Consider the following 27,095-nt stretch of genomic DNA (forward strand, 5'->3'; position numbering starts at 1 on the left):
GCTAATAGAGAAAGTGGATATTTCAGTCAAAAATACAGAATGGATAGTCAGCACTTAGGAAGAGAAAATGTACTCAGCTTATCAGAGACATTTGAGCTACTCCGTATATAGTTTTTTTTTTAAATCTTTTGGACAGGAAGGTTTGAGCTCATATTAGTTCCCTTCTGAAACTGAATTCGAAATCCTCCAGACTCCCTGTAGAAATCCTATATACGGAGTAGAATCCAAAAAAAGACCCTGAATAATCAAGTCCCGCAGTTCAGGCCCAACACAGATACTCAGCTGAGCGCGCAGGGACACCCACCAATGGCCGCCCAGAGCGCTCTCCTCGCCGCCGGCGCCGCGGCGGTCGCCATCGCCGCCGCCGTTTTCCTCCTCCCTAGTCCCGCCTCTCACCTCGCATGTACGCACACCTCCTCCTCCTCCTTCTCTCTCCCCAGTCACGCTCCCACTAAACGGGTTAACATACGCGCCATTTGCCCGCGGCGGAAGCTCAGTCCGTCTCCTGTTCCCTTCGCAGGGCCACCGTGGGGCCACTTCGCCGACATGATACTGGCCAACGCCACCATCTACACCGCCGACCCCGCCCGCCCTTTCGCCGCCGCGATGGCCGTCAGCGGCGGCCGCGTGCTCCGCGTCGGCAGCTACGACTCCGTGAAGGTGATTTCACCCCCATCCCCAGAGATTACCTACAGTTCGTTTTGCTCGTGCTGCTAGCTGCAGCTGTTTCCGGCTTTCTGCGCCGTTTCGCTCAAAATGGTAGGCTCCTGTCTGTGAGTGCAGGAACTGAGGGGTCGACACACACGTGAACTGAATCTTAGTGGGAACGTTGTGCTCCCCGGATTTATCGACTCCCATGTGCACCTAATCGACGGTGGCTTGCAGGTAGTGCCGCTGCCTGCCTATATGCCTCCCCTTTGCAATTGCCATCATGGCATGCCTAGGCAGCCAATGTAATTACAACTCCAATTGTACAGTCGTGTAGACTTGTTTTCAGTATGTACTGCTTTTCTGAAATTTGCTGCAGTTGGCGAGGGTGCCGCTTCGAGGGGTTAGAAGCAAAGAGGACTTCATCAGCAGGGTCAAGGAAGCTGTCAGAGGTTCTGTCAGATTACTATGTTGAATTAGCCGTCTCGAATTGCCTTGTAGAGTTGTACTGTTTATCTATCCACTTAGCTATTTCCCGTTTAGCCAATTATAGAATGATCTAACTCAGGATGACACATTGCTGTTGCTTTGCATTTGAATAATTTCGACCAGCTTTAGGTTATATGCACATTATTCGAACATATCTTCACATATAGTCTGTTCAGAGTATCTTAAAATTGGTTGGTGTTACTGAATCTCTCTGCAATATTACTAGTATCCGCGTCTCTGAGACTTGTTTTCCAAACAGATAAGCATCATGGGCAGTGGCTATTAGGTGGAGGTTGGAACAATGATGGCTGGGGAGGTGATTTCCCCACTGCTGCTTGGTTTGATGATATATCTCCTGATAATCCAGTGTGTTCTCAAAACTCATGAGTTGGACCTCTTTCGTGAAGCCACTACAAAGGGACAGCTAGTGACTCACTTGGATTGCAGGTATGGCTCTCACGCATGGATGGTCACATGGGAGTAGCTAATTCGCTAGCTATGAAGATTGCTGGGATTGACAAAAACACAAAAGATCCAGTTGGTGGAACTATTGTAAGAACAACTGAAAGAGGTAACTTTTGTATTAAACTGATTTGGTTAACGTGGACCTTTACCCCTTTACCGGCCTGAAATGACTTCCTAAGCAAACCTTGAACCAAGACATATCTCTGTAGCAGGCATGCAGAAAGTCTTATTTTAAACTAGTGCAAGTATTTGTCATTATATAAAGGCAAGAAAGAACTAACCAAATTTTCTGACCCGTATCATTCTTTGCAGAGCCCAGTGGTCTTCTTGTTGATGCTGCTATGAAGCTTGTATTTGATGTTATTCCAGAAGTCTCCATAAATGAAAGAAGAGAGGCCCTCTTCAGAGCTAGTAGACATGCCCTAATGAGGGGGGTGACCACTGTTGTTGATGTTGGAAGTTACTTCCCTGGGATGTCAGAAAAGCAAACTTGGCAAGATTTTTCAGGTACCACATTCCTCTTTTTCTTCTGATATTGCTATTACGAGAAATGGAATCTCAGATATAAAGTATCCTACAAATATCTACAGTACAGTTGATAACAGAACATATTTATAGATCCAGATATACCACTGCATTATATATTGATTATTGAAATGGGCATGCCCACTGTTGAAATCTTGATTTTTTTGACATACAGAACACAAATTTTCTTTTGCCATTTTTTCTTGCCGTAATGGGAGTTTGCACCCAATTGATAAAATTTAGATTCTGTAATTATTATCTGGCCTATATGGCTGTGGGACATCTTTGTCCAGAATTAAGGATTCCTCTACCAATTCAAGTAAAAAAAACCATATTGCCTGTGCCACGATCAAAATCTACGTAGTGCTACACGGTATTTTTTGTTCTCCAGATTATTCCAAATTTCCAATGTGATTATTTTGAAGGATCAAAGGATCTACTTTTGCAGTTTTTCATCTATAATATTATTTGTGCCCTGACGTTAGTACTCTGCTTACGTCGTAGCAGATATCTATGAATGGGCTCATTCTATGGGAAAGATGATGATCAGAGTCTGCTTATTTTTCCCAATGCCCACATGGTCTCGTGTTTCTGTAAGTTATGTTTCATGAAGTAGGCCAGTCTCTTCTGTGTTAGTTGATTTATTTTCTGTATATATATGCTATACTTATGTACTTATTATCTTCTGTAGGATCTTATCCATGAAAAAGGTCAATTGTTCAGCGAATGGATTCATCTAGGTGGTGTCAAAGCTTTTCTTGATGGTTCTCTAGGTTCTTCAAGTGCATTGTTCTATGGGGTAAATAATCATGAGTATTAAAAGAGTACTTTACCAACATATTCATTTTAGTGCATTAATAGTTTACCGATGTAGAAATGCATTTATATTGACCATAGCAATGCTGTCCTTTTTTTGGGGGGGGGGGGGGGGGGGGGTATGGTTACTCTGTTTGTGCTCGTGTGCAAAATGTGTCTGTTTGCCACCTTACGACATCATTGTATTAATTTCTGCTATTAACACTAGTTCTGTCCCAGGTTTTTGTATCTACATAGTTCTTTGCTAAATGAGTTCCTGTTCTGTAGTTTATTTCGTCATGTAAAAGTTCATATTAGCAGTGTACTTTTATGTTGTGTTTTGTAAGTGTTTAGTGAATCATTACAGCCTTATAAGGATGATGATGGCAATTTCGGTCTTCAATTGATAGATATGGATGTTCTGCTCAATGCAACATTAGAATCAGATAAATCAGGACTTCAGGTACATGTTTTCCATCTGTACACTTGTGCTTAAATTTTGCTTACAACAATTTGAGAAAGTGATGATGTTCCTTTTCAGGTTGCCATACATGCAATTGGAGATAAAGCTAATGATTTGCTGCTGGATATGTTAGACGAGGTTGTTAATTTGAATGGAATGAAGGACCGTAGGTTCCGGGTATGTTTTCGCATACTGGAGAAAATATTTTGCTCTCACGTGAACTTTGTAGTATAGTTAGTTAATAAGCTGGATAGAATTTGAACTTGTTGCATGTGAAATCAGATTGAGCATGCCCAGCATCTGACCCCAGGCGCAGCAAAACGCTTTGGAAAACATGGTACCATTGCATCCGTGCAGGTCATCCACCGTCTTCCATTTTCTATTCTCTGTAATGCTTCATATTTTTATTGATACAATCAATGTGGATTCATAGCAACAACTTCTGAAAGATCTGCTTGTTTTTGGCAGCCAGATCATATATTGGACGATGCCAACTCTGCCGGAAAGAAGATTGGGGTAGAGCGAGCTGAACGGAATTCATATTTGTTCCGATCACTATTGGCTGGTGGTGCACATCTGGCTTTTGGTTCTGATTGGCCTGTGTGTATTTCCCTAAATTTCTTCAGTAAACAAGAATATAGCATTTTTGTGGTGGGAAAATTATGCAGCCAGTTAACTGTATCTGTAACTGTTTTCTAGGTTTCGGACATTTATCCCTTAAAAGCTATTCAAACTGCAATGTCCCGTAAGCCGCCTGGACAGGAAGCACCTTGGATCCCTACGGAATGCTTGGCCCTAGATGATTCCTTGAAAGCGTAAGACTCTTTGCAGTTATGTTCCACTTATATATACAACATGCATATCTCACTAACATCTTGGCTCTGGAGTCTGGACCTGGTAGCCATTCTCTCTTGGCACTGATGATTTCTCCAACGAAGAACTAAGTAGAGTCGAAGGGTACCCTAATGGTGACCCATTTGCATCTCTAGCTAGATCTCTATACTGCAAACTCCGCAAATGAATTTACAAACTTTTGCATGATAAATATTATCTGCGCAAGTAGTGTACCTCCTACTACACATGCTTATGAAGTATGACTAACCTGCAAAAACTCACAATCTGTGTTGTCTGTACTAAGGGGAATCCTCTCTAACGCAGGCATACGATATCTGCTGCTTATGCCTGCTTCCTTGACCGTGTCCTGGGCAGCCTTTCCGAAGGGAAATACGCCGATTTCGTGGTCCTGCCGTCTACCTCGTGGAATGAGTTCTCCAGCGATATACCGGGGCATGTCGTGGCAACATATGTGAGCGGCAAACAGGCCTATCCATGATCCCCTTCGAGGCGACTGCGCTCCACCCACGTCCAGGTCCAGGCCAGATTCAGATAGAATTGCTAAGCAGGTCAGCAGACGCACATATGTAAATGCAAGTGCTACAAAAATGTTATTACTTCTCGCGACAAATCGATACTACAATGATACTACTATTTTCACATGATTATCGCTCGACATGTTTTGCACATAATTAATCAGAAATTTGTGGGTAGCAGACTGGCTTCTGATCTGATCTGATCCACGCCCAAGTGTGCTCGACCATTGAACTTTTTCATCCTCGTTTGAAATGTTCTTGGTAGTTGAAATTACCGTTGAACTACCCAGAAGTCTTCCTGGTACTTTGATCAATTGAGACCCAGCTTTCAGTCGACGGCCACGACCGCCGCAGCTGAAATTACCTGGCCGGCCCCGCGGGACCCACTGCTGATATTGGCCTGGTATTCACCACGGTTTACAATTTACACGGTTTGGCTGCTGCAAGTTGCACGTGCTGCCAAAGACCAAGGGGCATCAACAGCAAGGGCCAAGGGGTTCAACTTGAACAGCCGTTGCAGCCTGGAACACACGAAAAGTTGAAGTCCATTCTATTCCTAAGACCCCTTTCCAGAGAGACCCAGCTTAGGGCTCCATACATTGCATTTGGATTTCGGAGTCTATAGTTTTGGAGCCTTTTATTTGACATTTCAGTTCCTCCTTTTAAATACGGAGTACAAAATAAATCTGGATTGGTTCAATGAGAACGAATAGTCAGCAAATCCCAGGATTGATCAATTGACGGGGAACGCCGACACGGATAGACCTGGTTACTCATACGAGTCCCCTTGGCAGTCTACGGTGGTTAGCATATGTCGGCTAGCAGGAGCAGTGTGCCGGCTCGCCACTATATTTTTTTCTTACAATTCACTTCTGAGTGAGTAGTACCGTAGATGACATGTCAACGTTGGGGCAAACTCAAACAACCTGAAAAACAAAAAAGAAGAAAGTTGCCAAGCCAGAGAAATCTCTCTGCTGGGTGGATCCAACCCAAGACCAGCGTTAAGCACGCGCCTCACCGTCCCCCTTTGGCCACGAGAACAATTCACAGCTTACCCCACTCCACTGACCAATCAGGAGCTGACATATCAGCCTTCTCCTCCCCAGTCGTGGCCTTTGACCGTTGACCCAGCCAGCCAGTCCGGCCGCAAACGATAAACTAAGCATATACAAAACGTGTGCGAATGGAACGGAACACCTAGCTCTAGCTAAGCAAAGCAAGCAGCTCCCTTTGAATTTTCCAAAGTCAACCCTGTTCAACTCTGCCTTATATATACTTCACCCACACCCTACCGTATTCCCCAACACCACACGGTCCCATTCCTCTTCTTCTTGCAAGTGCGCGCGCGTCTAGAAGCTTCTAGAAAGTTCCTTTGTTCGCGCCGGCCATGGGCAACGGCCTCTCCCCGTGCTTGCACATGTCGGCGACAGCGGCGACGCCCGCGGCGGCGAGGCTGGTCTACTGGGGCGGGCAGACGAGGCTGCTGCCGGTCACCGACGACGAAGACGACAACGGCGGCTGTTCGAGCTCCTTCACGGCGGCGGACGTGGCGGCGGAGCTCGCGGCGGACCACATCGTCTGCGCGGCGGAGTCCTTCTTCGTGGGCCTGCCGATCCCGGTCGTGGCGCCGGCGGAGCGGCTGCTTCCCGGGCGGGCATACTTCGTGCTCCCCGCCGCGCGCTTCTCGGTGGCCACGAGGCTCACCGCCGCCACGCTAGCCTCGCTCGCGCCGCCGGCGCCGGGGAAGAAGAAGAATAAGAATGTGTTGGCCGTGCGCATCGCAGGGCCGGGCCAGTGCCCGTTCGAGTATGTCAAGGGCGCCGAGGACGGCGCCACGCCGCTCATCAGGGTCCTGCCGGAGTTCATCGAGAAAGTCATCGGCTGCAGCAACGGGAACGACAGCGGCGCCAATGGCAATAATGGCGCCGCCGCTGGAGGTGGTGGCCGGCGTGGGAGGAGCAAGAGCCGAGGAGCGGCGATGGCGTCGGCAACGGAGACGGATGAGCTGTGCAGCACGCCGGAGCTGAAGCGGCACTACGCGCAGCTTTTCGGGCCGAGGAGCCGGCCGTGGTCGCCGGCGCTCGAGACGATATCGGAGCGCGGCAAGCGGGGCGTGCTCTGGTTGCCGGCTAGACTACTCTCGTCTTCACGATAGGCGCAGCAGTCTTTCACCAACTAATTGTTCATTGATGTGCATATAGAGATCGGGAAATTTCGTTTTTGGGATTAGTTGAGATTGATTATGACACGGTGTACTATAGCAGTACAACTTACGGAGTACTTATGTGAAACTGAGAGATCGTTAATTAGAATCAGGGGTATGATATGAAACACGAAATGACAGACATTTTCTGAAACTTGATTGCACAATCGATACAGTTTGGAACATCTGAAATTTGGTTTGAACAACCAATTCATTGGCTACTGACTACTACTATAGGTGAAACTGAGAGATCATTGGCTACAGAATCAGGGGTATTGAACACAAAATGTACAGAGATTTGGAGCTGATCGTACGATAAAGTTTGGACACATCTGAAATTTGGTCTGATGAACAAATTGTAGTCAAATTATATTGCTAAAAATAATAAGCTCGGTTAACCGATCTGCTCGATTACTACTCCGTACTATACCTGTAAGAAATTAAACATCTCTACATACACTTGCTCTAACTGTAAAATTTGGTCTGATGAACATCTTTGATTTGATTCTAAACATCTTTACACGACACTGCCAGTTGTACCGAAGAAAAAAGAGCTTAGGCTTTGGTTGGCACGACCCCTTCGTTCCCGGCGAGCAGCAAGTACTTGTCCTTCCTGGTCATCGCCGTGGGCTGGAACCCAAGCGCGTCAGCAATGGCGCCCTGCACCGTATTGGCCACCTCGATGCTACTCTTCCCGCCTCCGGTGCGCACGGGCTGCAGGAACCTCACCGAGTACTCCGGCCTGGGGTTCATCAAGAAATACACCGAGTCCAAGCACTTCGCCCCCGGAGACGTGGAGGTGCCGTAGAAGACGGCCGACTTCTCGTCGACGGCGACGGGGCTGACCTCGTCGGCGAGCTCAGCGAAGAGCGGGCTAAAGCGGAGCAGGTAGGGCTCGCGACACGTGGTGCCCTCGGGGCACACCACCACGTCGTCGCCGCGGGCCAGCAGGGCTGACATCCGGGCCCGGTCCTCCTCGCGGCGGCGGGTTAGTCGGAGCAGCGGGATCGGCGAGAGGAGCTCCGAGACCCGGCTCAGGCTGTAGGTCACGGCAGAGACCGGCTTGTTGAGCGCGCTGGCGATGGCGATCGGGTCCAGGAGGGTCCGGTGGTTGCAGGCGTAGAGACGGCCGCCGCCATTGCCGGTTTTGGAGGTGGTGGAGGTGGTGTTATTGCCGGAGCTGGTGACGATGACGCGGACGCCGGCGAGGGCGGCGGCGGGGTTGATGAGGCGGCGGGGGAGGAGAGTGTAGATGGCCATGCGGACGGCGGCGAGGAAGACGGCGAGCGGGAGGTAGGCGTACATGGCGAGCGCGCGCGCCGGGGTCGGCGTGAAGGCGAGACGCCCGTCGTGGAACACCATCGGCTTCGGGTAACATTGCTGGCTCCCCCGATTATTATTCTCAGATTTCGATTTCTCTGCTGCTCCCTTTGTCGCGGCCATGAATCTCGCCTCCTTTTCCGCGGAGTCGTCTTCTTCCATGAAGCCCGAGTAGTAGTGCTGCCCTGCTTTGCGGACTTCTCTGCCGACCACGGCGTCGAACCCGACGTACTCCTTGAGGAACGCCTCGACCATGACTGTCGGGAAGGACGAGCTCACCGCGGCCGTCATCTTCTCCGGCGCCGGCGAGGGGATGGACGTGGAGCGGGAGAAGTGCCTGGGCAGCACGGCCCTGCCGATGCGGGCCGCCTCGTCCCGGCGGAGCCCGCAGAAGGCCACCATGGCCATGGCCCTCGCGCAGGCCTCGAGCTTCACGAAGTGCAGGAACGGGTAGAGCGCCAGCAGCAGCAGCCCGCGCGCGAAGCTCCCGGCCTCGACGGCCACGAGGAAGAAGGGCGGGAACAGCGCTGCCGGAGTCGTCTTCCCTGCCAGGAGCAGCGCGTCCGCGTCCAGTATCGCAGCCGCCACGGTGGTCTCGATGACGACCGGTGCTGCCATTGCCGCCGCCGTCGTCGTCGGTGATGGGCGGCGGAGGAGGCCGGCGACGAGTCTTTCCTTGACGGCGCGGTGGAGGCCGAGCAAACGGTGCGCGTATCCCTTCATCGTCGTCGTCGGCTATGCTGCTTTTGATCGGTCGATGTTGTCAGCTTGCTGCTGCTGGCTGGCGATTAATATATGGACGCCGTCTCTGTCTCCCTCAATGCGATTTCTAGTCGAAGTAGGAAAACATACAGGTACAGCATCCTTTTTTTTGTTTTGAGAAACGAATCCGTATCGGTCTGGAGGTGAATCGAACCGTCTTTGGGCCGTATGAACCAGGCTGGGCTTTTTTTTTACGCAAGTTTGTCATACGTCGGTTCGCTTCGTCCGTATGGGCCTAAGCTTTTTTTCGACACACGGGCCTCGGCTTCTCGTGAGTAGTACAAGGTGGAAGTAATACTTGCATCTTTCCCATCCATATATACAGGCCCATGCTACATGTGCGTATGGATCAGAAATGGACACATTGTGTGTGATATTTACGCAAGTGCATGCTACTTCCCGGACAATTTTGATTTCTCTTTCCTATCTGTTGTTTTCATGCAATATTATATAAACTTTTTTAAGCCATACTATATATACTTGGCGTGCTGCGTGCAGTTCGATCGGTACATGCATGCGTGTGCACAAAAGTATACAGAATTAACCTGATGAAAATGTATGTATAACGACAATAATATAATACTATTTCTGATGCATATTAAGTGTCGCTCATTTGGTACAACTCTATTACAACTTTGTACTAAATCAACGACACTTGTTATGAATCCGAGGGACACACGCTACAGATACACCATATCATCTAGCAGCACTGTTTATCTCATCCTATATCTATGGCATGGATTTTGATTCATGGTAGTAGTTAATTAGGCACCGTCCAATCTATAATCCGCAAATCTATATATCACTGATGCATATGCAGTCCTGCCTTTTTCTTGATGGCTTTCTCCAGCTCGTCACAGAACGCTGGGCACTCCTTGCTCATCGTTCGCTGGTTTCTCTGTTTCAGTATACAAATTAAATGAAATTAATGAATATATATTGCTTATTTACATGTTATATAAGCATATAAGCACTACATACTTCAGATAAATTAGAGTTTCGCATTACGCCTTCAGATGCTATACAACAGCACACACATGTTATTAGAAGATATATTTTTTTGTTCTCATTCTTTGGTTGCTTTAGCGAAGTTTCTGTTAAGCTTTTTGTAATAAACCTGTGGCTGTGTTAGATTATCTGTTCTCCAGCATGCATCTTAATTGTTCATGTTGTCGATGATGAGACCGACCTCTAATCTTGGTCGATTGATGATTTCATACTCGTTTTTTAGGTGCTTCTTCCAGTTCGGTTTTCCTAAAATTATGGCACCATATGCATCTAGGAGCATCTAGTAGAGCGGGTGATCTGGTCACCAACTCACCATATGCATGATCGTTTGCCGTGTATACTCGTCTTGTTGTTCTTGGATTGTATTGTAGCCAATTAATTTGTGTTGCTACAATTTATATTTGTTACGTAAAAACTCCCAATTCGTTGATTTTGTGCTGATTTATAAGACAATGTTTTTGCCCTATGAACACAGTTTAATTTCACAACAGATTACCCTAAGTAGGGCCTGACATGATCTTCAAATCTATTCAATATGAGTATATCAAAACCCACATATATATAGTAAACACCCTTTACATAAAAGAAGTGTCTATTTCTCAGTCAACGATCATATCCATCCGATTAAGGTTTTCTAATACTTTGTATATGTATGGATCTTGCACGAATCTCAGTGATTGGATCAAATGGTTGTTAGAAATACTTATTTCTCAGTCGCCTTAGAAATAGCAAAACCGTTATATAAATCTAGCCTTTGTAATCTCAACCTACCGGGGTTAATGGACTAAAATGATGCCTTCGTCTGAATTAGGGGCTGGGGGACCTCTAGTGAAGATGGTGCCATGTTGAAGTCTTTTCCGAACAGGGGTACCACTCTGCATCAACTGATGCTCATTTAAGTTGAAGGTACCACACGTTATATAACTAAGAGGAAACGATTTTTACTCGTAGTGTTGTGCACCCGGCTTTCGGAATGGATCTTGGGAGCAGAAAATGTTGTGCTTTGTTTCTCAAAGAAAAATGCTGGGCTTTTTTTTTTCCTTCTCTTCTACTACGATGTCGAGTAAGTATGAGGCAAATTTGCCAAAATGAATCGAGCAAGCATGGATCGATGACATTGATAATTACCAATAGGAAATTAAGGCTTCATGCAGACAGATGTACCAATTACCTGAAGATGGAGGTTATAGAACGTCCTGTTCCCAAAGGCAGAAGTGGACGAGCTGACGAGGCGAAGACCTTCGTTCTCCAGAATCTTTATGCACGTGGACATCGGCAGAGCCGCCGCCGCCATGCCGCTGAGCAAGCTGACCTGAACCATGATGTCCTTGTCGTCGAGGCAGGTCGCGGAGACGACGGGAGCAACGTTCTGGTCCTTCATGGCGATCACCCCGGGCTTGCAGTTGGCGCGCGTCAGCTCCTCCTTCTTCCTCTCCAGCCCGTCCACTTCCTTCTGCAGCTCCGGGATGTACTTTAGCACCCGCGACACTGTGATCGGGATGCTCAGCTTCTTCTGCAATTAGTCAAATCATCACCAGATCCATCAGGATTCAGGATCAAATTATGATCTATGGCTTCAATTTGATTTGCATACGGTGTGGTCGGCGTCGGGGAGGAGGGAGCGGAGGGAGGAGTAGAGCTCGTTGAGCTGCTTGCGGCGGTCGCGCTCGTACGCGTTGTGGCTCATCTTCCTGCCGCCGCCGCCGGGAGAGCCGGAGCCGCCCGACGAGGTGTTGGCCGCCGCCGGCATGGCGGAGAGGTCACGGTCGTCGAGGCCGCCGCCGGCGCGCCACTGCCCGCCGGCGCCGGAGAAGATGGCCTCCGCCTCCAGAGACGAGATGCTGCTCGCGAACGGGTCGTCCACGAACAGCTGCTTGTGCCCCATTGATGGATCTTGATCAACCTTGCTGGATCGAGTCGAGAGGTTAGAGATGGATCGGAATCGGATCGGAGAGGGGATTTAGCTAGCTAGCTAGCTAGCTAGCTAATGGCATTGTTAATTAATTGTTGTTCTTGGCGAGCCGCGAGAGAAGAAGCTGTAGCTTCAGGGGAGGAGGACCCTAAGCTTGCGCTAATCGAATTTTAATGAGTTAGCATTAAGTACTACTGCTGCATTTTGTTGTAGGTTTGATATGTGGATGGAGTTAGCTTGGGCCAGTTCCGGACTGGTGACCCTCCTATTTATATAGGCCAGAGAGGCGATGGTGTCAGTGTCATTCATATACGACCTTCTAGATAACGAATTTAGCTAACTATAATAGCTGGATGTCTAAGTCTGCACATCTAATACTGATAGTGAAGAAATAAATCATGCATGAGCGCCAAGGGTCCTTTACTCTTTTACATAATTTACCGTATGCATGCTAGCTTGCACCAGAAATTCATGGATGCATGATTAATTACTCCACTAATCTAGTAATCTGGAATTGTTTATGTTGAAAGGTTACATACCAAAGGCTTTCCAAGAAGTAATTAACCGTTGTGTAGTTGTTGGACTGAAGATTGGTTTAATTTCTAGGTCCTTTTTAAATTAACGGAGATCACAAGAAAATAAAAGAACGCACGCGTGTACGTATATATCAAACTAGCACCGCATCTAGTGCTGCGATTCCAATTCGGGCTCGCCCTACTTGGGGTCCAAGATGCCATTTTGGTTGGAGCAAATACGATAATTAACTTAACCAACTTCTCAAACAAATTAAACAATCAAAATTAACACTAGCAGGAGTTGTAGCTAGATGTTGTTAGGTTCAAGTCAAAACTGCGCTGTATAGTTAATGGAACGAGCCAATGCATGGAGCCATTTACTGGATCAGCAGCAGCTGGCCGGTAGCAGGTAAGCATCTATACAAGTATAGATCAAAGCTGGATAGATAGCTAGATAGATAGATACGGGACATGATGAACGATTCCATTCCACCGGCAGCTACCTGCAGGGGGATCTACACCCTACTTATATCCTAACTAATCGCCGGCCCGGTTTCTGTGCCAGTAGCTAAGCTGCTAACTATTATGTTAATCGATCCCTGGGAGCGACATGCATGGTGCCGGCACGCGCCGGGCGCGTGCCAGGGTGCGCTTCGCCCGTGCCGACGCGTGCCACGGCATGGTCTCCCCGTCGCGCGACACGCAGGGCGCCCGCGCTAGATGGCTTACCGCATCGCTCTACTTAAACCCCCCTTGATCACTATACTAACTGGTGATTACTGGTGTGATTAGTGTACTGCAGGGAGATGTCACGTCAGAGAAAAGGCCTTATTACGTACGCCGTTACGGCAGAGACGGTTTAATTGGTTTGTATAAAATGGATGCGTTCAGATATATATGATCATCTTCAGTCGTAGTACGTACAGAATGACGGAGTGCTTAGTTATAATTTAATCACGTGACGCATGGCTTGGATGGGGTTAGGGGCCATGTTATCGTTTTGTTTCTTGTATTATTTTGGGAAAGACGGTGGTAACAACTTGCAAGTAGTAGTACAATTGTGGTACACAACGGGCAAGAAAGTACAACCATTTTTTTCTCTCTTCAAGGGTAGGCAAGAAAGTCGTACAACTACTATTTTTTTCAGAACACTAGATCGATATATAGTATAATTGAGAAAACACTAGATCGATAGTACAATTGAGACAAACATAAGGAAAATCCTCCACAAAACTAAATACTTTGTCATGTTCATTTGAAATCAGCGCCACTAGATCCATGCATCCTTCACGTTTTGACATTCCTTCAGGTATTCGGTGACGAAATTGCAAGACATGCACCACCTTTGCATAAGATGGACCAACCACATAGTTTTTGAGAGCCGCATGAGTCAAGTAGAAACCCAAGATCGATGAACGCACCATGGACAGGGACACGGGATTTGCAAGGTAAGTTGTGAAACGATGTTTTTCATCGATGAATCGACAAGAAAAAACACCAAAAACTCCAAAAGATTAGTCAGAAGAACCACTATTAGTCACAAGAACCACTAGCTTCATAAAATAGACGCAACGTCTACACCGGAGCGAGGACGGAGCCAAGACACCAACCATCTAGACAACCATCTTTACCGTCAACCTGAGAAGAAAACTATATGTGAAATGTTGATCATGTGATTCCACCCCTATGTCGACGCCAGATCGGTTGGTTGTCAGAGACGGAAAAAAAACGCCAAAGATCTAAGCTGTCTTCAAAGACGGCGGTTAGGGTTTAGTGTTTACACTATCAAACTTATTGCTAGTTGAACTAAGTTTCAACCGAAAAACAAAAGTTCGTGTTGTCCGCCTAGATTGCAACCCCTCAAAAGGAAAACTGGGCTACGGTGGAAGCTGAGCAGACAACCAGACCTGAGTGGGCTGTTTTATTTCAGCCGGCCAAGTTCCCAGTTTGGGCCAACGACAAGCACTTGTATAGCGTATCGATTTCGGCCTGTGTGAGTATAGCGTATCGATTTCCATCGTGGGACGAAAGAACACTTTCGTCGCTTTCGTTCCTCTCTCTCTCTCAAAAAAAAAAAAAAAACACTTCCGTTTCATTGCATCAAGTGTGTGTTAAAAACTCTTTGTCAGAAAAGCTAAAATACAGTTAGTGCTAGTCGCGTTCAAAGTTCAAACTACAGCAGCATCAACGAGTTATCTTCATTTGCAGCTGGCTCCATTCGTGGAAGCGTCAGTTCCATGCGAGGAATTAATCGGAGTGCTCAGACGTGAAGTAAGCACAGGAACTTTTTTTTGAACTGGAAGTGAGCACAGGAACTGACCGGGTGTCCTCGAGAAAGAGCTGTGTCTTCACGAATGAAGCTAATCTGGTGATCTCAAGGGCCGGATTCGCTCGCTTACGAAGTACTCCCTTCGTTTCTAAATACTTGTCGCTGTTTTAGTATTTAGGAACGGAGGGTGTTTTAGTATTTAGAAACGGAGGGAGTACTGGAGTATTCCAACAAGTTAGAAAAAAGTTCGTGTATGTAATTCATGTTACATGGTGTGAATCTGTAAAATTTAATTCAAAAGGGGTCGGTTTTCAATTTCGAGCAAGTCTTGACTCTTGACACGCTTTCTCTGTCTGGCTCCGCAATTCTAAGGTCAAGGTTTCAGACTTCGGAGAAGATCTCACCAAGCAGGCCAACAATCTAACTCCATTCCAAATTTACAATCCACCACCTGTTACTCTTAGTTTGTAGTTCGATGAACAAAATTAACAATTAACAAGCAAAACCTAATGATCAAACCGCACACTGATCAATAATTTTCCTAGAAGAGATCAATTTTTCTTCGTTTTTTCTAGCTCTGATTGAGATTTTTTCTTCAGAAGAAAGCTCTGCTTCCGTAGAAAACCCTGGCCCCGTCCTTCTTCGGCTCCGCCTCCGGTGCCGGCAGCTTCTCCTCGTTCTGTACCACGCCGCCGGCACCATCGAGCTCCATGGGCAGCTTCATCCTCCCCAGCGACTCGGTGAACTGCTGCATGCTCTTCACGTACATCTCCATGATCTGCCGCTGCATCGCGCTCTGCTCCGCCCCCATGTCGATGTCCCCAAGAGGGAACTCGAACACGCCGCCTCCCTTCTCCTCCTCCTTCCCCGCCGGCGCCACCTTCCCTCCGCTCGACGTCGGCGTGTCCGGCTCCGGCGACGCGCGGCACACGGGTGCGGCGGAGATGGAGATGCCTCTGTCGTCGCTGGCCGTGGTGGTCGTCGAGGCCGACGCGTTCTTGCTCCCGTCCATGGAGCACGCGGCCGCCGGCTTCTCAAGGTCCTCGTCCATGGCGGCCGCCCCGAGGTGGAAGAAGGGAAGGTACTGCGCGGCCATGTCGAGGTTCTCTCTCGCCACGTTCAGGTCCGGGAACTCGACCCTCGAGTAGTCATCCTCGTCCACCGGCGCCGGGGACGACGACGACAGCTCGAGCCCCGCCGCGGCCTCGGCGTCGGCTCCGGCTCCGGCTCCGGCGCCGGAGCCGGAGCGGAGAGCGAGGGAGAGCCGGACGGAGCCGGCGGGCGAGTGGAAGAGTTCCGTGGAGGAGAGCGCGAAGTCCCGCGCGTCGAGCCGGGCCCCTGGCGCGGCGGCCACGGCTGCGAGCGGCACGAGCGCGAAGCCGAGGAGCTGGTCCTCGAGGAGCCGCGCGTCGCAGCTGCGCATCCAGAGCTCGCACTTGAGCGACTCCCCGCCCGAGCGCCGGAGCCGGAGCGGGCGGAGCCGCTCCTCGAAGCGCGGGCTGGCCCCCGCGGCGACCGCGGCGCGCGTGGAGCGGTCGGCGCCGCCGCCGCCGGAGGTGAGGGAGAAGCGCGCGTACACGTCCTGCTCCCCGTAGATGCAGATGTTGTGCACGTCCCGCGCCTCGTGCGCGTATATGTCCAGGAAACACCCACCGCCGGTCTCTTCGTCGTCTTCGCCGCCGCGGCCGCCATGATCGTCGTCCGGCATGTACCGGAACGTCGCCGGCTCCATGGAAACGAAGAACAGAGCTCTAGAAGATCATAAAAGCAGGCTCCGAAAAGATGGGGCTTTCCTTAATAGATTGCTATCGCTAATTGCATGTCTCCTCTGTGAGTATGTGCAGCCTTTGCTTTGGTTGCTGTGGGGTTCTTGATTTTGGTATAGTAGGATTTTGGTCAGAGTAGGTAGCAAGGAGGATGAATGAAAAACAAGGATCTGGTTCAGAATAGTGTGCATCATCTATATTCTGGCTCGCCGCACCATCCAAAATCCATGATCCATACGAGTCCACTTTGTGTTCTCTCTTTTTTCTTTGGCCGTTGCTTCTTGTCCACACTCCACACCCTTGCACCGCAATTCTTCGATCGCCATCGTGTAGTAGTTGTTGTGGTTGGAACCCAGAAAAAACATATACTAGCACTACATGATTAGATCCCCGGGTCGTCAGTCCACTTTGACAAGGGTTGACAGCAACAGTTTCCGAAGAATTCAGTGGCCAACGGTGTGTTCTCCGCTAACTGATCATAGCCTGATACAGCCAGAAATGTATGCAGATTCTTCGCTGAATTTCCTCTGATACTAAATTCTTGTCTCAAATTTGTCCAAATATGAATATATGTATTCATAAAAAACGTCTAGATACATAATATTCGACAACAATTTAGGATCGGGAGCAGCTCAGTTAACTCTAGGCCATGAGTATTTTATTATCTGCCGAGGTCGTGTTGTTAGTTACGTTAGCCAAGAAGAAGAGAAGATTGCTGGTGCTGCAAGCAATATGCATGGACGCCAGCCAGCCGGGAAAAAAAAAGGGGCATCAGCTAGCCCAAAAGTTAGCTTTCTCGAAACGATGGGTGGATTGGTTGAGAACCATGACAGATTACATATTTACATATGCACATATCGTTGTTAATTTTGCCATATGCACATGGAGGTATGTACAACCAATAGTGATGTTGCATTCTAGAAGCTCCGTTGCATGCAAGTCAAGTCTAGTCAATTTTCCGCATCGACCATCGTTGACTCACTGATAACCCATAGCTAAGAAGAAGACATGATCACATTCACATGAGAGAAACAAAATAAAAACCACTCATTCTGTAAGCTGAAAATTGGTTTGAATACACGCACAGATAGCACTACTCCCATATGCGATGGGACATCTGATAGGCGTCTTGTTGCAAAGATGAGAGGATGTGAAACCATCCTTAATTTGGGTGCATTTTAGTTTTAAGAAGATGCATTGATCGTAGAATCAAAATCATCTTAAGGAAAGGACCAAGTGCCATCCAGGGAAAATTACACCCCTTTTACACTGGCCCGTAAACGCGTAAATCCTAGCTAGTGAGAAACCGTACGAGGTTAGCTACGTGGAGATGCATATCGCCAGTGGTCAAGATGCGTCAGTGGGAACATCTTTTCCGGCCCGATCCAGCAAAAACTGTACTGTGAACAGGCACCACACAAAGAGGAGCAGGTGGCCGCCGGTCCAAGTCGTTCATCGTGCAGCAGCAATGGCTGCCCGGTTTGCACGGGTGTACTATGTAAACGTGCTAGCTGGTTCAGACACGAGTCCACGGGGAGACCTGGAAAGTGAAGTAGGATTATCAGAGGTTAAAGAAATGTACACGTGAAACGCGGGCTTCCTTTCCATTTCGAGGACTTGTATGTCTAATCCATCCATTAATACGACTAAACAAGAATAAATACAAGCAGTTCACACAAAAACAGGAGAGAGTTCTGGTTAGTTCACCAGAAAAGAACTTTGGATAGCTTACGGTTGATGGTACTACAATACAATGACAGGCCACCAAAGGATGTGAACGAGATACAGTTGGGATGGATGATCTAACTTAAATAGAATGATGTAACTGTCTTATGACAGAGAACGACAGCATGCTGTGTAATTGGCACGCTGTGCACACGCCACCTACTAACATTTTAGCTGTATTGAATGAAAATGAAATTGCCGAGTTTATGGAGTATATAAAAGAAGGGACATAAATTGCGTGTCGAATAAATTATCCATCTGAGTACAGTATAATACAGGTCCCCCAAACCAAACTGCTTGACCAAATCGTTAAACTTTCAACAAACAGCCAGGAGAGCAAGCCTCCAAGGGTTTATTACACAAGTTTCAGTCTGCTCACACAATACATTTCTTTAATGTGAAGTAAAATGCCAAGAAATAGCATGGTATATATAATACCCGAAGTACAACATACTGAAGGGAAATGCAGATTAACAGTCCCTGTGTTGCTTCAATCCTTCTGGAGCCTGAGCGTGAAGGCCTGAAGGGACAAGAGCACCTTCTTGATCCGCTCTCTGATTTCGGGGTCGATCAGGTTCCCGTCGCTGTCAAACTTCGGTGGCTGCTGAAACGCCTGGACGCATAGTTCTGGCTTGTTGATGAAATGAAGATCTAAGAATACACCAATCTGACGGAGATGGTACTGCGATCTGCCGCCGCCGAAGCCACCTCCTGCGCTGACGATCGCGGCGGGTTTGTCTGCCCAGCAATTCTTTCCTCTAGAAGCCCAATCAAGTGCATTCTTCAGCGGGGCTGCAATTGAAACACGTAGCATGTGAATCAAGAACATAGGCGAGCATCGGAAAGACAAGCTAACATTTAAAGAATCCTTCCATTAACCCTACATATGCAGGTCATTTTCTACAGTTATAAGTTATAATGGCAATCTTGTGTCAAGCTTGACAATAACTGGATTTTTCAGGATCATTTGGCCTTCCTTTGCGCTAGATAGTCATAAATTGAGAGCTTACAATAGGTTTTTAAATCCAATTGTATGGCCCAAATACAGGCTCAAGCACATACAGCTCAATCGGCTGCCCAAATTGAACATTCAGCAACGTTGCACGCCAGAGCATGTATTGAGCCCAACCACTTGGTCTAGTGTGAATATTAAAAAAATAAACATATTTTAACATTGAATGTGGTTAGTTTATAGCATTGCCAGAGCCCACAAGAGTCATAAAATTTAAGATTGCCATTTGATCTACACATTGAGGTTCGAACTAGACAAATTCACTGTGAATAGTAGCACAAAAATGCAACTGGGCCATACAATTGAAACACACATCACAGCATGTGTCCGTGGAATTTCTAGGTTTCTCATTTCAATGGCTACAAACTTGTGTCCAGCACTCCAGCTTGATAATAACTTTTTCTTCATCATTTCTCTGCCTTTTGCTCAATATATCAACATCTATCAATAATTAAGGGTGCTATATAATTTGAATCATTTTATTCCCCGTGTGAGGTAAGCATAGTGTTCTACTGCGTGTCTGTTCCTAACATGTGTATGGAGTTATGGACCAGCGCGCCATAAAATCAGTGCCTGTGATAATTATGTAAATCAATTGTATGCCCTGATACAGGCTCAATATCAAATTGCTCAATTGGGATGCACAAATTCAACTTCAGTAAAGTTGCGCAGCATAGGCCCAACCACTTGGTCAAGTGCAAGAAATAGTCCATGGTAAAGGGAAAACAGAAATAAATAAAGTCATGTGAACTAAACTTTTTTTCTAAAATACCATGTGAACTAAACTTAACTGAGCAGCTAAAAAGAATGCTTCTGGACAAGGGTAGAAGGAATGTCAGGTGGATATTTGGCGCAGTAGAAAGGTGCATTTCCTAGCTTTACCAGCAATCAGCAAACTTATTAAATGTAGCTGAAAGGACATGATAGGATACTGAAAGCTTTTCTTGATAAGGATTTGCACGAAAGGAATAAAGGAGGTTCTAATGCACCATGATGGCACGCTGGTCCACTAATTGCACATCATGGGGATCGCCCCAACAATTTGGCACGATGACAACCAAATGTGAATCCACCTTGTGGAACTAAAACTATGACATAAGAACTCATCATTTCGCACAGCCTGTCTCCATTGCCCATGGTTCAGTCATCAGTAAACCATCAAAAAAAAAACATACTACCCAGCATGTCCGCAAGAAGAGATACCCGGTATTACTGTCATACTGTGACCATTTTAACTTCCACCTTTTTTTCGAGGGAAAATTTTAACTTCAACTTTGGCCATGGTAAAAATGGCAGTTGCCGTGAAGCAGCAGGAACTGCCGATTTGGGCGACATCTACGAGTATGTATGTATGTATGTAATGGAAGGGAATCGAGCAGGATGAGCGCGGAGGCGGAGCGGAGCACGTACTTGCGATGGAGTAGTTGAACTCGGGCGAGCCGAAGAGGAAGCAGTCGGCCTGGCGGACGCTGTCGCGGAATGCCTCGACGGCGGGCGGGAATCCGGCGCCGCCGTCGGTCTCGAGGTCCGTGTTGATCAGCGGCAGGGCGGAGATGTCGACGTGCTCCACGCGCATCCCCGGGATGGACTCCTCGCACACCTCCGCCGCTGGACCCAATCGGAAACGAACGACGGGTCAGCCGTGACTGACGCCGGCCGCGAAAGCGAGGACAAGAAGCATCCCGAGAGGGGAAAAGGTGGAGCATGGGGGGAGTGTACCGGCGCGGAGGAGGCCGCCGTTGTAGGAGGCCTTGCGGAGGGAACCGCAGATGGCGGCCACGCGGAGGACGGGCTTCGCGGCTGCGGCCTCCATGGCGCTGCTGCTCCCAGCTCCCTCGGTTCTGGGTGCGGGGCGCTGCTAGCTTCCGGGTGGGTTCACTTTGCCTGCCCGTGACAAATAGAAGGAAAGCACCCGAATATGTAGGCCCAAGTTTGGACTTGCACCGGGTGAATTGGGAAGCATTGAGAATCTCGAAAAAAGATTATGTTTGATGTTAGAACACGTAGGCCTACGAAAAAAACTGTTAAGAAATGGGATCAAATTTGTTACAGAGACGCAATCGGTTGTGGTGTTTTACGTAAAACTCCAGATGCAGCCGTGTGAATGGAAATAGCTCTGTGTATTGTCACCGTTGCGGGCAGGTAGTATAATCTTTCTTTGGCAATTTGAGGCGCGCTTTCTGCGCCTAGCCACCGGAATTAGCTCGGTGCTCTCTTTTCGGTTGTTTAACAATGGCTGCTTAAGTAAAGAATCATTTGCCGGTAGCATGGCTTTGCGAAATTAGCTCGCGAACAGGGGTGCGAGTCAAGAGAGGCGTCTCCACCAACCACTGTGGAATCATAGCAGCAGCCGCCAAGCTTTACTTCTTCTTCTTTTGCCTCGCGAGTCGCGACCTGATCTGATCGTCGATGAGGCCGGCGTCGGACCTGATTTCGCAACAGAGTCGCGCGCGCGGGCTCAATAAGGCCCCAGTGCAAGAGCAAGTCTCGGCCTTTATGAGTCGCGCAACGGTGGTGGGCTCCGGCCAGCGGAGACAGCCGCCAGGCCCAGTGTGCGTTCCTTCACGTGGGCCACGAGCAAGCCGCTCAGCAGCCTCTACGGTCCAAAGTTGCAAACCCAGGGTTCGGCCTTTTGTACTACTACTCCACGGCCCAGAGTATCAATGACTGCGGCAAAACTGGAGCCCACGGAGCAAGACGCCGGAGACAGTTGGAGGCTGGAGCAGTACGTACCCCGCAGTTAACTCTGAAGATGTACGTCCAAGCCGTAGTACTAGGCTCTGCAGAGAAGAGCACGCTCGAGATTTGCCTGCCTGGAGAATAGTGGAGATGGATGGGCAAGACTCGAGCCACGAGCCCACGGCCGGGGTGTCGAGACCAGGAAGACCACAGCGTCAGCTTTTTCAGCTCAACACAGCTGCTCTGCTCTTCTGCTCTTCTCTTTCCACGTATGGCCTTTTTGACCACCAACGGCTGGATGTGACAGGCCGGAGGAGCCGCCGCCTGGACGTCGAAGCGGCGAAGGGGACTGCGCGCGCCAGGGGGACAGGGCTGGAGGCAGGCTCCCATGACCGCGCCTATGGAAGCTGCATGCCTTGCCCTCAGCCCTCCTGCTCCTGGTTCCCGAGGAATCACGAGCCTGTTCCATTCGCCGGGCCATGAGATTCGCTTCGATTCTCCTCGTACGCTGTGCGATGACGACGAGTTAATGCCTGCCACGCCGTTCAGTTCTTGAATCTTGAAGACGGTCGACGTAAATTAAGGTCGACAAAAGAACAAATGGAGTACTACTGCAAATTTTTGATCGGTCGCCTAAAGTAAGGATTCTTGATCGACAGTAGCATGTTTTAGGATATTTTTCACCAAGTTTAACCGGTGAAGTTCAAGTTCTAGAGGCAGCAGCGGAGTATTTGAGCCGTGAGGACTCGCCGGGCGGCGGCTCAAGTCAAAGGAAGGTTCACAAATTTCGGGCAAAAAAGGTTCACGATTTCACATGACTCAACGCGGAAGCAGCATAGTCCATTTCCGGGGAGAAACCGCCGCCCTTTGGTTCCCGCCCATCGGTCACCCGTTTGTTTCCCTGTTGCAGGTCAGGGAGCTCTCAGGTCTCAGCGCACGCCTTCAAGTCTTGCATTTGACAACACCAAGACCGGAGTCTCACCTCGCCTACAACAGTCGCGGCCAAAACTTGTCCCCGGCGCGGCCCCACATTTCCAGTTCGACAGCCCGAGAGTCCAACTCGACGGTGCCGGTATATATCTGAGTCCAACCAAAACCATTTCGTTTCCTGGTACGAGCTCCATCGAGGCATATATCCATTCGTTCCCACCATCGATCTTGTTGCCGTAGCGTACGAGTATTTTAAGCTCAATCTGCTTTAATCCGAGAATACATACCTAGAACCTCTTTTACTATTCACCCCACTGTACCCGATCACCTCCAGCTCGTTATATAACCTTTGCGCTTCATCATCATCGTTCCGATGGAGCCGGCCGCCAACGAGCGCCTCGAGCCAGAGCCGCCGTTTGCGCTCGTCCCGCAGCCGGCCCCGGTTGCAGAGCAGAAGCCGCGCGCGCGCGGGCGGCCGCCGGGGTCGAGGAACAAGCCGAAGCCGCCGGTGATCGTGACGCGAGAGAGCGCGGCGGCCATGCGCCCCGTGGTCCTGGAGCTCGCCCCGGGATGCGACGTGGCGGGCGCCGTGGCCGCCTTCGCGCGCCGCAGGGGCCTCGGCGTCTCCGTGCTCTGCGGCCGCGGCGCCGTCTGCGCCATCGCGCTGCGGCTCGCGTCGGCGGCCCCGGAGGCGGCGGGGAACGGTCACGTCGTCAGGCTGCAGGGGCGGCTCGAGGTGCTGACCATGTCAGGGACCGTGCTGCCTTCGTCGTCGTCTTCCTCGGCTCCGGCGGCGCCGCCGCCGCCGTTCGTGGTGACGTTCGCGGGGGAGAACGGGCGGGTGATCGGCGGCACGCTGGCCGGGGAGATGACGGCTGCGGAGGATGGCGTGGTGGTCGTGGCCGCCACGTTCAAGGACCCCGAGACGCACCGCCTGCCCGCGGCGCCGGAGACGGAGACGACTAAGGTGGAGGTAGAAGGCGATGATGGGAGCGTTGGAGTACTTGGTCGTTTTCAGGACGAGAGGCATCTTCTTGTTCCGCCACAGCAGCAGCAGCAGCCAGCGACGGTGGCCGCCCCGGCCGGCATGTGGCATGGTGGCTTCGGCGGTCTTCCGGGTCAGGTGGGCCACTATCCGCAGCATGCGGCGGAGCAGATGCATCTGAGGGGCCAGATGTCAGACCCCGGCACACCGAACCATCCTTCCTGGACTCATTACCTCTGATTACTGTACTGATCGGTATTGTACTACTAGCATCGATCGGCATTCTTGCTGTGTAGTAGATCGCTCTTGATGTCGAACGCAGCAGTTGTGGTTTGTGTCACTGCTTGCTAACTTATTTTGAGACTAAGTTAATTTCAACTCGTTTAAAGGTTCTGACCAGCTGCTGACATGTACTTATGGTGCTGCGTTCTGTGCAACCTTGCGCAAGCTAGCTAAGCGTGCATGCAGTCTCTATTTACAGCTGCGAAGCACGATGATAAAGAGAAGATACTGCTGCATGTGTGTAGTCCTACTACGTGTAGTACTCCCCTCGGGAAGGCGCGAAGTTGTGGAGTTTCCGATGCATGCGGTCCTCCTCTCCATGCAAGCAAGTTGTAATAAAGACCTGGAGGCTGGATCGGTACTGCAGTAGTACACCGGCCTCCAAAGAGAAGAAGACTGCCTGCGATAGCGCGCGACGACTAGCTCAGCCCCAGCATTTCCCCGGCCGGGGCAGCTAAGCTGATCGGTGTGCTAGGTGTAGTGCGGCTCGCGCGCGCCAGCTTTGTAATTGTACGTACAGCGCCACAGGCTTAGCCAAAGGCATTCACCGCTGACGATAAAAGGAAAGCATCCATCTCGTATGGAGGCACTGCACGCGTGCACGCAGTTGGCGTGGCAGGCGCGTGTACCTGAATGTACGTGCTGGGCTTTATCCAGGACTAGCTGCCCCGCAGGGCATGCGTGTCCATTTGCCCTTTTTCTTTTTTCTTTTTTTTTTTGCTCGAGGGGGCATGTCCATTTGCTTGATCCGAGATTCCACGCGAGTTGGGCCGAGCGCAAGCTTTGCAGGCAATTCGATCGAAGAGATGGAAGGGTCGACGGAGGTCTTTTGAAGCCACGACGACGTCGAGATGGAAGGGTCGGCGAAGGGGAGATTACGGAGCGAGGTAATGTGAATTCAGTTGGTCATTTATACTACTAGAGTATATTACATCTGGTCGCAAGTTTAGGGCTCTCCTTCGATTAATTATGCATCATCACTGGCTCGTGCCGCTAATATAAAAGGTGGTTATATATATAAAGATCAAAGTATGTATGTATGCTTTTGCAGCGATGGCATATCTCGACAATGCCTCGTCCTTTTTCCACGGGCCCGCAAAAAGTAGGGGTTAATTAACGGGACACACAAGTTCAGGTTCAGCAGGACAAAAAAAAAATCGACCAGAAAACGCAAAGCAAGGAATTCTCTAGTGGCTGATCTTCTTCGATCCATCCATCAAATGAGTGCTGAAGGAAAAAAAATATTTGTTGTTGTTGCTGCTGTTAATACACGAAGCATTTGAAATACTTGAATCGTAATTCAGAATTTGCTTTGTAAAATTAAGGCATCTAAAGATGTGTGCATTGATAGAAATGGCCGAGAATTAGGAAGACCAATCGTCTGGAAAAAAAAGGATGCTCGCCCTGCTGTAAATGTGTTAGTCGGGTTTTGAAGTAAATTATCCTCTTAAGTATTCTTTTCTAACTGCAATAAGTTCATGTAACCAGCACCGCTAGAGCTCTTCAAGATTACTAACAATCAAATCTGTAACAGAAAGCAGAAAAGCTCACATGCAAAGTAATAGGTCATTATTTTATAATCCCAATGGTGGTATGGCCTGGGATGATAAAACGACTAAGGTGGCAGGCTGGCAGCTCCCTTTTTATTCTTCATTAACTGGAGTAATGAGAATCACTGTAAACTAACATCAAGTATTGCGGGGATGAGATATAAAAATACACATTTGTCTTAAGACAAAATTAATATCATGTATTTTTGTGTATAGTGTACTAAACTACTAATTTGTCCCTCTTAGACTCATACGTATTATATTACAAGAAAAGGAACACACATCTGCAGAGGTTCAAAACAAGATTGGTTAACTACCTTATTGTAGTCTGGAAATTGCTTAAACTGCTCTGCTGAGGCTGGGAATAGCCTGGTCCACAATCCAGCAAGCTGCTGCAACCATTCCACAATGTGCATGCCCAGACACTACACACGATCCACGACCTTCATGGAAAACCTCTGCAGCTGTCGCCGCCGTCACGTGATCCTTGACACTGGTTGCCCCCCCCCCCCCCCCCCGATGAGAAGTAGGAAGCATCTCTTACTTTTGTCGTGGACAACCGTGAAGGCGGGCTTGAAGCTGCATAGCAGCAGCACGGGATTTACTTTAAGATGTTTCCTATTCTCAATCTGCGCTAAGATGATCAGCAATAAGGCTCATGATGGTATATGTACCCTTGCCTTGGACTTCTCTATGAGAACATAACTCTGGTCGTATCCACCGAACTGTAGGAATACTTCATAAGGCTTCTTCAAGAAGAGCATGCAGAGTCTGAGGTATCTAAAAAGTGCAATCAGCTCCTTCATTACTCTAATACCTACCAAGGGCACGGAATTGCTACCTGCCTATTTATGCTGCAGATTGCCCTGAAGAAAAACAAAAATAATCAGAGAAGAAGCAATTGATTTTCTTCCACCAAATTGCCTATTCATGTTGCAGATTGCCCCGAAGAAAAAGAAAAATAATCAGAGAAGAAGCAATTGATTTTCTTCCACCAAATTGCCTATTCATGCTGCAGATTGCCCTGAAGAAAAAAAAAATCAGAGAAGAAGCAATGGATTTTCTTCCACAGATACCGTCAACATTAAGCTGGTGGTTTGAATTAGAATATCAAAAGATTTTGCTAAATCAAAAATACTTTAATCTAAACAATGATAAGATATGGATTTTACCTGCTACTCATTGCCGAATGGTTATGCATCAGCTGCACATGAATCAATCATACTTGCAACTACACAATCCGCGTGTAAGAGGCGCCGGGGCGGCAGCCCCGGATCTCGTCTGCGGTGGGCGTCCGGGCAAGGCGCGGCGGGGGCTGGGTGCCCGGTGGCTGGGGCAGCGGCACTTGCATTGGCCGGATCTGGCGCGGGGCTGGCGGGGAGATGGTGGTGCGGCTAGTTGCGGGGGTGTGCGACTGCCCGG

At 48.9% G+C, this 27,095-nt stretch overlaps 7 protein-coding genes across 8 annotated transcripts; 3 read left to right on the plus strand and 4 right to left on the minus strand.

Moving 5' to 3' along the window:
* Positions 1-134: 134 nt before the first annotated feature.
* LOC100840102 (putative amidohydrolase YtcJ) lies at positions 135-4,951 on the plus strand. 2 transcript variants are annotated; one of them, XM_003565046.4, is made up of 15 exons: positions 146-403; positions 521-660; positions 784-885; positions 1,028-1,100; positions 1,397-1,503; positions 1,585-1,708; positions 1,915-2,109; positions 2,635-2,720; positions 2,819-2,926; positions 3,290-3,385; positions 3,464-3,562; positions 3,668-3,742; positions 3,854-3,985; positions 4,085-4,200; positions 4,544-4,951. In XM_003565046.4, exons 1-15 carry the CDS (start codon positions 307-309, stop codon positions 4,716-4,718), a joined length of 1,725 nt encoding a protein of 574 aa, XP_003565094.1. In that variant the 5' UTR covers positions 146-306; the 3' UTR covers positions 4,719-4,951. The 2 variants fall into 2 exon arrangements, with proteins under 2 accessions (XP_024314273.1, XP_003565094.1); XM_024458505.1 differs by having other exon boundaries at positions 135-660.
* Positions 4,952-6,033: 1,082 nt separating this feature from the next.
* Positions 6,034-7,112, plus strand: LOC100821805. Its single transcript, XM_003567436.3, has one exon. It carries the CDS (start codon positions 6,143-6,145, stop codon positions 6,908-6,910), a length of 768 nt encoding a protein of 255 aa, XP_003567484.1. The 5' UTR covers positions 6,034-6,142; the 3' UTR covers positions 6,911-7,112.
* A 194-nt stretch (positions 7,113-7,306) lies between these two features.
* Positions 7,307-9,440, minus strand: LOC100822116 (glycerol-3-phosphate acyltransferase 1). Its single transcript, XM_024458506.1, has one exon. The coding sequence runs from the start codon at positions 8,999-9,001 to the stop codon at positions 7,514-7,516; it is 1,488 nt and encodes a 495-aa protein (XP_024314274.1). The 5' UTR covers positions 9,002-9,440; the 3' UTR covers positions 7,307-7,513.
* A 172-nt stretch (positions 9,441-9,612) lies between these two features.
* LOC100840404 (protein IRON-RELATED TRANSCRIPTION FACTOR 2) lies at positions 9,613-12,215 on the minus strand. Its single transcript, XM_003565047.4, has 3 exons — positions 11,643-12,215; positions 11,220-11,561; positions 9,613-9,938 (listed from the first exon to the last, which is right to left on the minus strand). The coding sequence occupies exons 1-3, from the start codon at positions 11,931-11,933 to the stop codon at positions 9,843-9,845; spliced, it is 729 nt and encodes a 242-aa protein (XP_003565095.1). The 5' UTR covers positions 11,934-12,215; the 3' UTR covers positions 9,613-9,842.
* A 2,822-nt stretch (positions 12,216-15,037) lies between these two features.
* LOC100822429 lies at positions 15,038-16,858 on the minus strand. The gene has a single exon (XM_003567438.4). It carries the CDS (start codon positions 16,474-16,476, stop codon positions 15,340-15,342), a length of 1,137 nt encoding a protein of 378 aa, XP_003567486.1. The 5' UTR covers positions 16,477-16,858; the 3' UTR covers positions 15,038-15,339.
* Positions 16,859-18,451: 1,593 nt separating this feature from the next.
* LOC100840711 (probable NADPH:quinone oxidoreductase 1) lies at positions 18,452-21,350 on the minus strand. The gene is made up of 3 exons (XM_003565048.4): positions 20,967-21,350; positions 20,658-20,855; positions 18,452-19,027 (listed from the first exon to the last, which is right to left on the minus strand). Exons 1-3 carry the CDS (start codon positions 21,058-21,060, stop codon positions 18,726-18,728), a joined length of 594 nt encoding a protein of 197 aa, XP_003565096.1. The 5' UTR covers positions 21,061-21,350; the 3' UTR covers positions 18,452-18,725.
* Positions 21,351-23,113: 1,763 nt separating this feature from the next.
* Positions 23,114-24,240, plus strand: LOC100822741 (AT-hook motif nuclear-localized protein 27-like). Its single transcript, XM_003567439.3, has one exon. It carries the CDS (start codon positions 23,230-23,232, stop codon positions 24,079-24,081), a length of 852 nt encoding a protein of 283 aa, XP_003567487.1. The 5' UTR covers positions 23,114-23,229; the 3' UTR covers positions 24,082-24,240.
* Positions 24,241-27,095: the final 2,855 nt, after the last annotated feature.

The sequence above is a fragment of the Brachypodium distachyon genome, chromosome 2 (assembly GCF_000005505.3).
Source record: "Brachypodium distachyon strain Bd21 chromosome 2, Brachypodium_distachyon_v3.0, whole genome shotgun sequence".
NCBI lineage: Eukaryota > Viridiplantae > Streptophyta > Magnoliopsida > Poales > Poaceae > Brachypodium > Brachypodium distachyon.

Coding starts and splice junctions, on each gene's coding strand:
- LOC100840711 (XM_003565048.4), bottom strand. CDS start 21,060: ATGGAGGCCGCAGCCGCGAAGCCCGTCCTCCGCGTGGCCGCCATCTGC. Junction 20,856..20,966: donor CGGCGGCCTCCTCCGCGCCG/GTACACTCCCCC, acceptor GATTGGGTCCAG/CGGCGGAGGTGTGCGAGGAG. Junction 19,028..20,657: donor GTTCAACTACTCCATCGCAA/GTACGTGCTCCG, acceptor TTTCAATTGCAG/CCCCGCTGAAGAATGCACTT.
- LOC100822429 (XM_003567438.4), bottom strand. CDS start 16,476: ATGGAGCCGGCGACGTTCCGGTACATGCCGGACGACGATCATGGCGGC.
- LOC100822741 (XM_003567439.3), top strand. CDS start 23,230: ATGGAGCCGGCCGCCAACGAGCGCCTCGAGCCAGAGCCGCCGTTTGCG.
- LOC100840102 (XM_024458505.1), top strand. CDS start 307: ATGGCCGCCCAGAGCGCTCTCCTCGCCGCCGGCGCCGCGGCGGTCGCC. Junction 886..1,027: donor TAATCGACGGTGGCTTGCAG/GTAGTGCCGCTG, acceptor AATTTGCTGCAG/TTGGCGAGGGTGCCGCTTCG. Junction 3,743..3,853: donor GTACCATTGCATCCGTGCAG/GTCATCCACCGT, acceptor TGTTTTTGGCAG/CCAGATCATATATTGGACGA.
- LOC100840404 (XM_003565047.4), bottom strand. CDS start 11,933: ATGGGGCACAAGCAGCTGTTCGTGGACGACCCGTTCGCGAGCAGCATC. Junction 11,562..11,642: donor TCCCCGACGCCGACCACACC/GTATGCAAATCA, acceptor GACTAATTGCAG/AAGAAGCTGAGCATCCCGAT. Junction 9,939..11,219: donor TCTATAACCTCCATCTTCAG/GTAATTGGTACA, acceptor ATACTGAAACAG/AGAAACCAGCGAACGATGAG.
- LOC100822116 (XM_024458506.1), bottom strand. CDS start 9,001: ATGAAGGGATACGCGCACCGTTTGCTCGGCCTCCACCGCGCCGTCAAG.
- LOC100821805 (XM_003567436.3), top strand. CDS start 6,143: ATGGGCAACGGCCTCTCCCCGTGCTTGCACATGTCGGCGACAGCGGCG.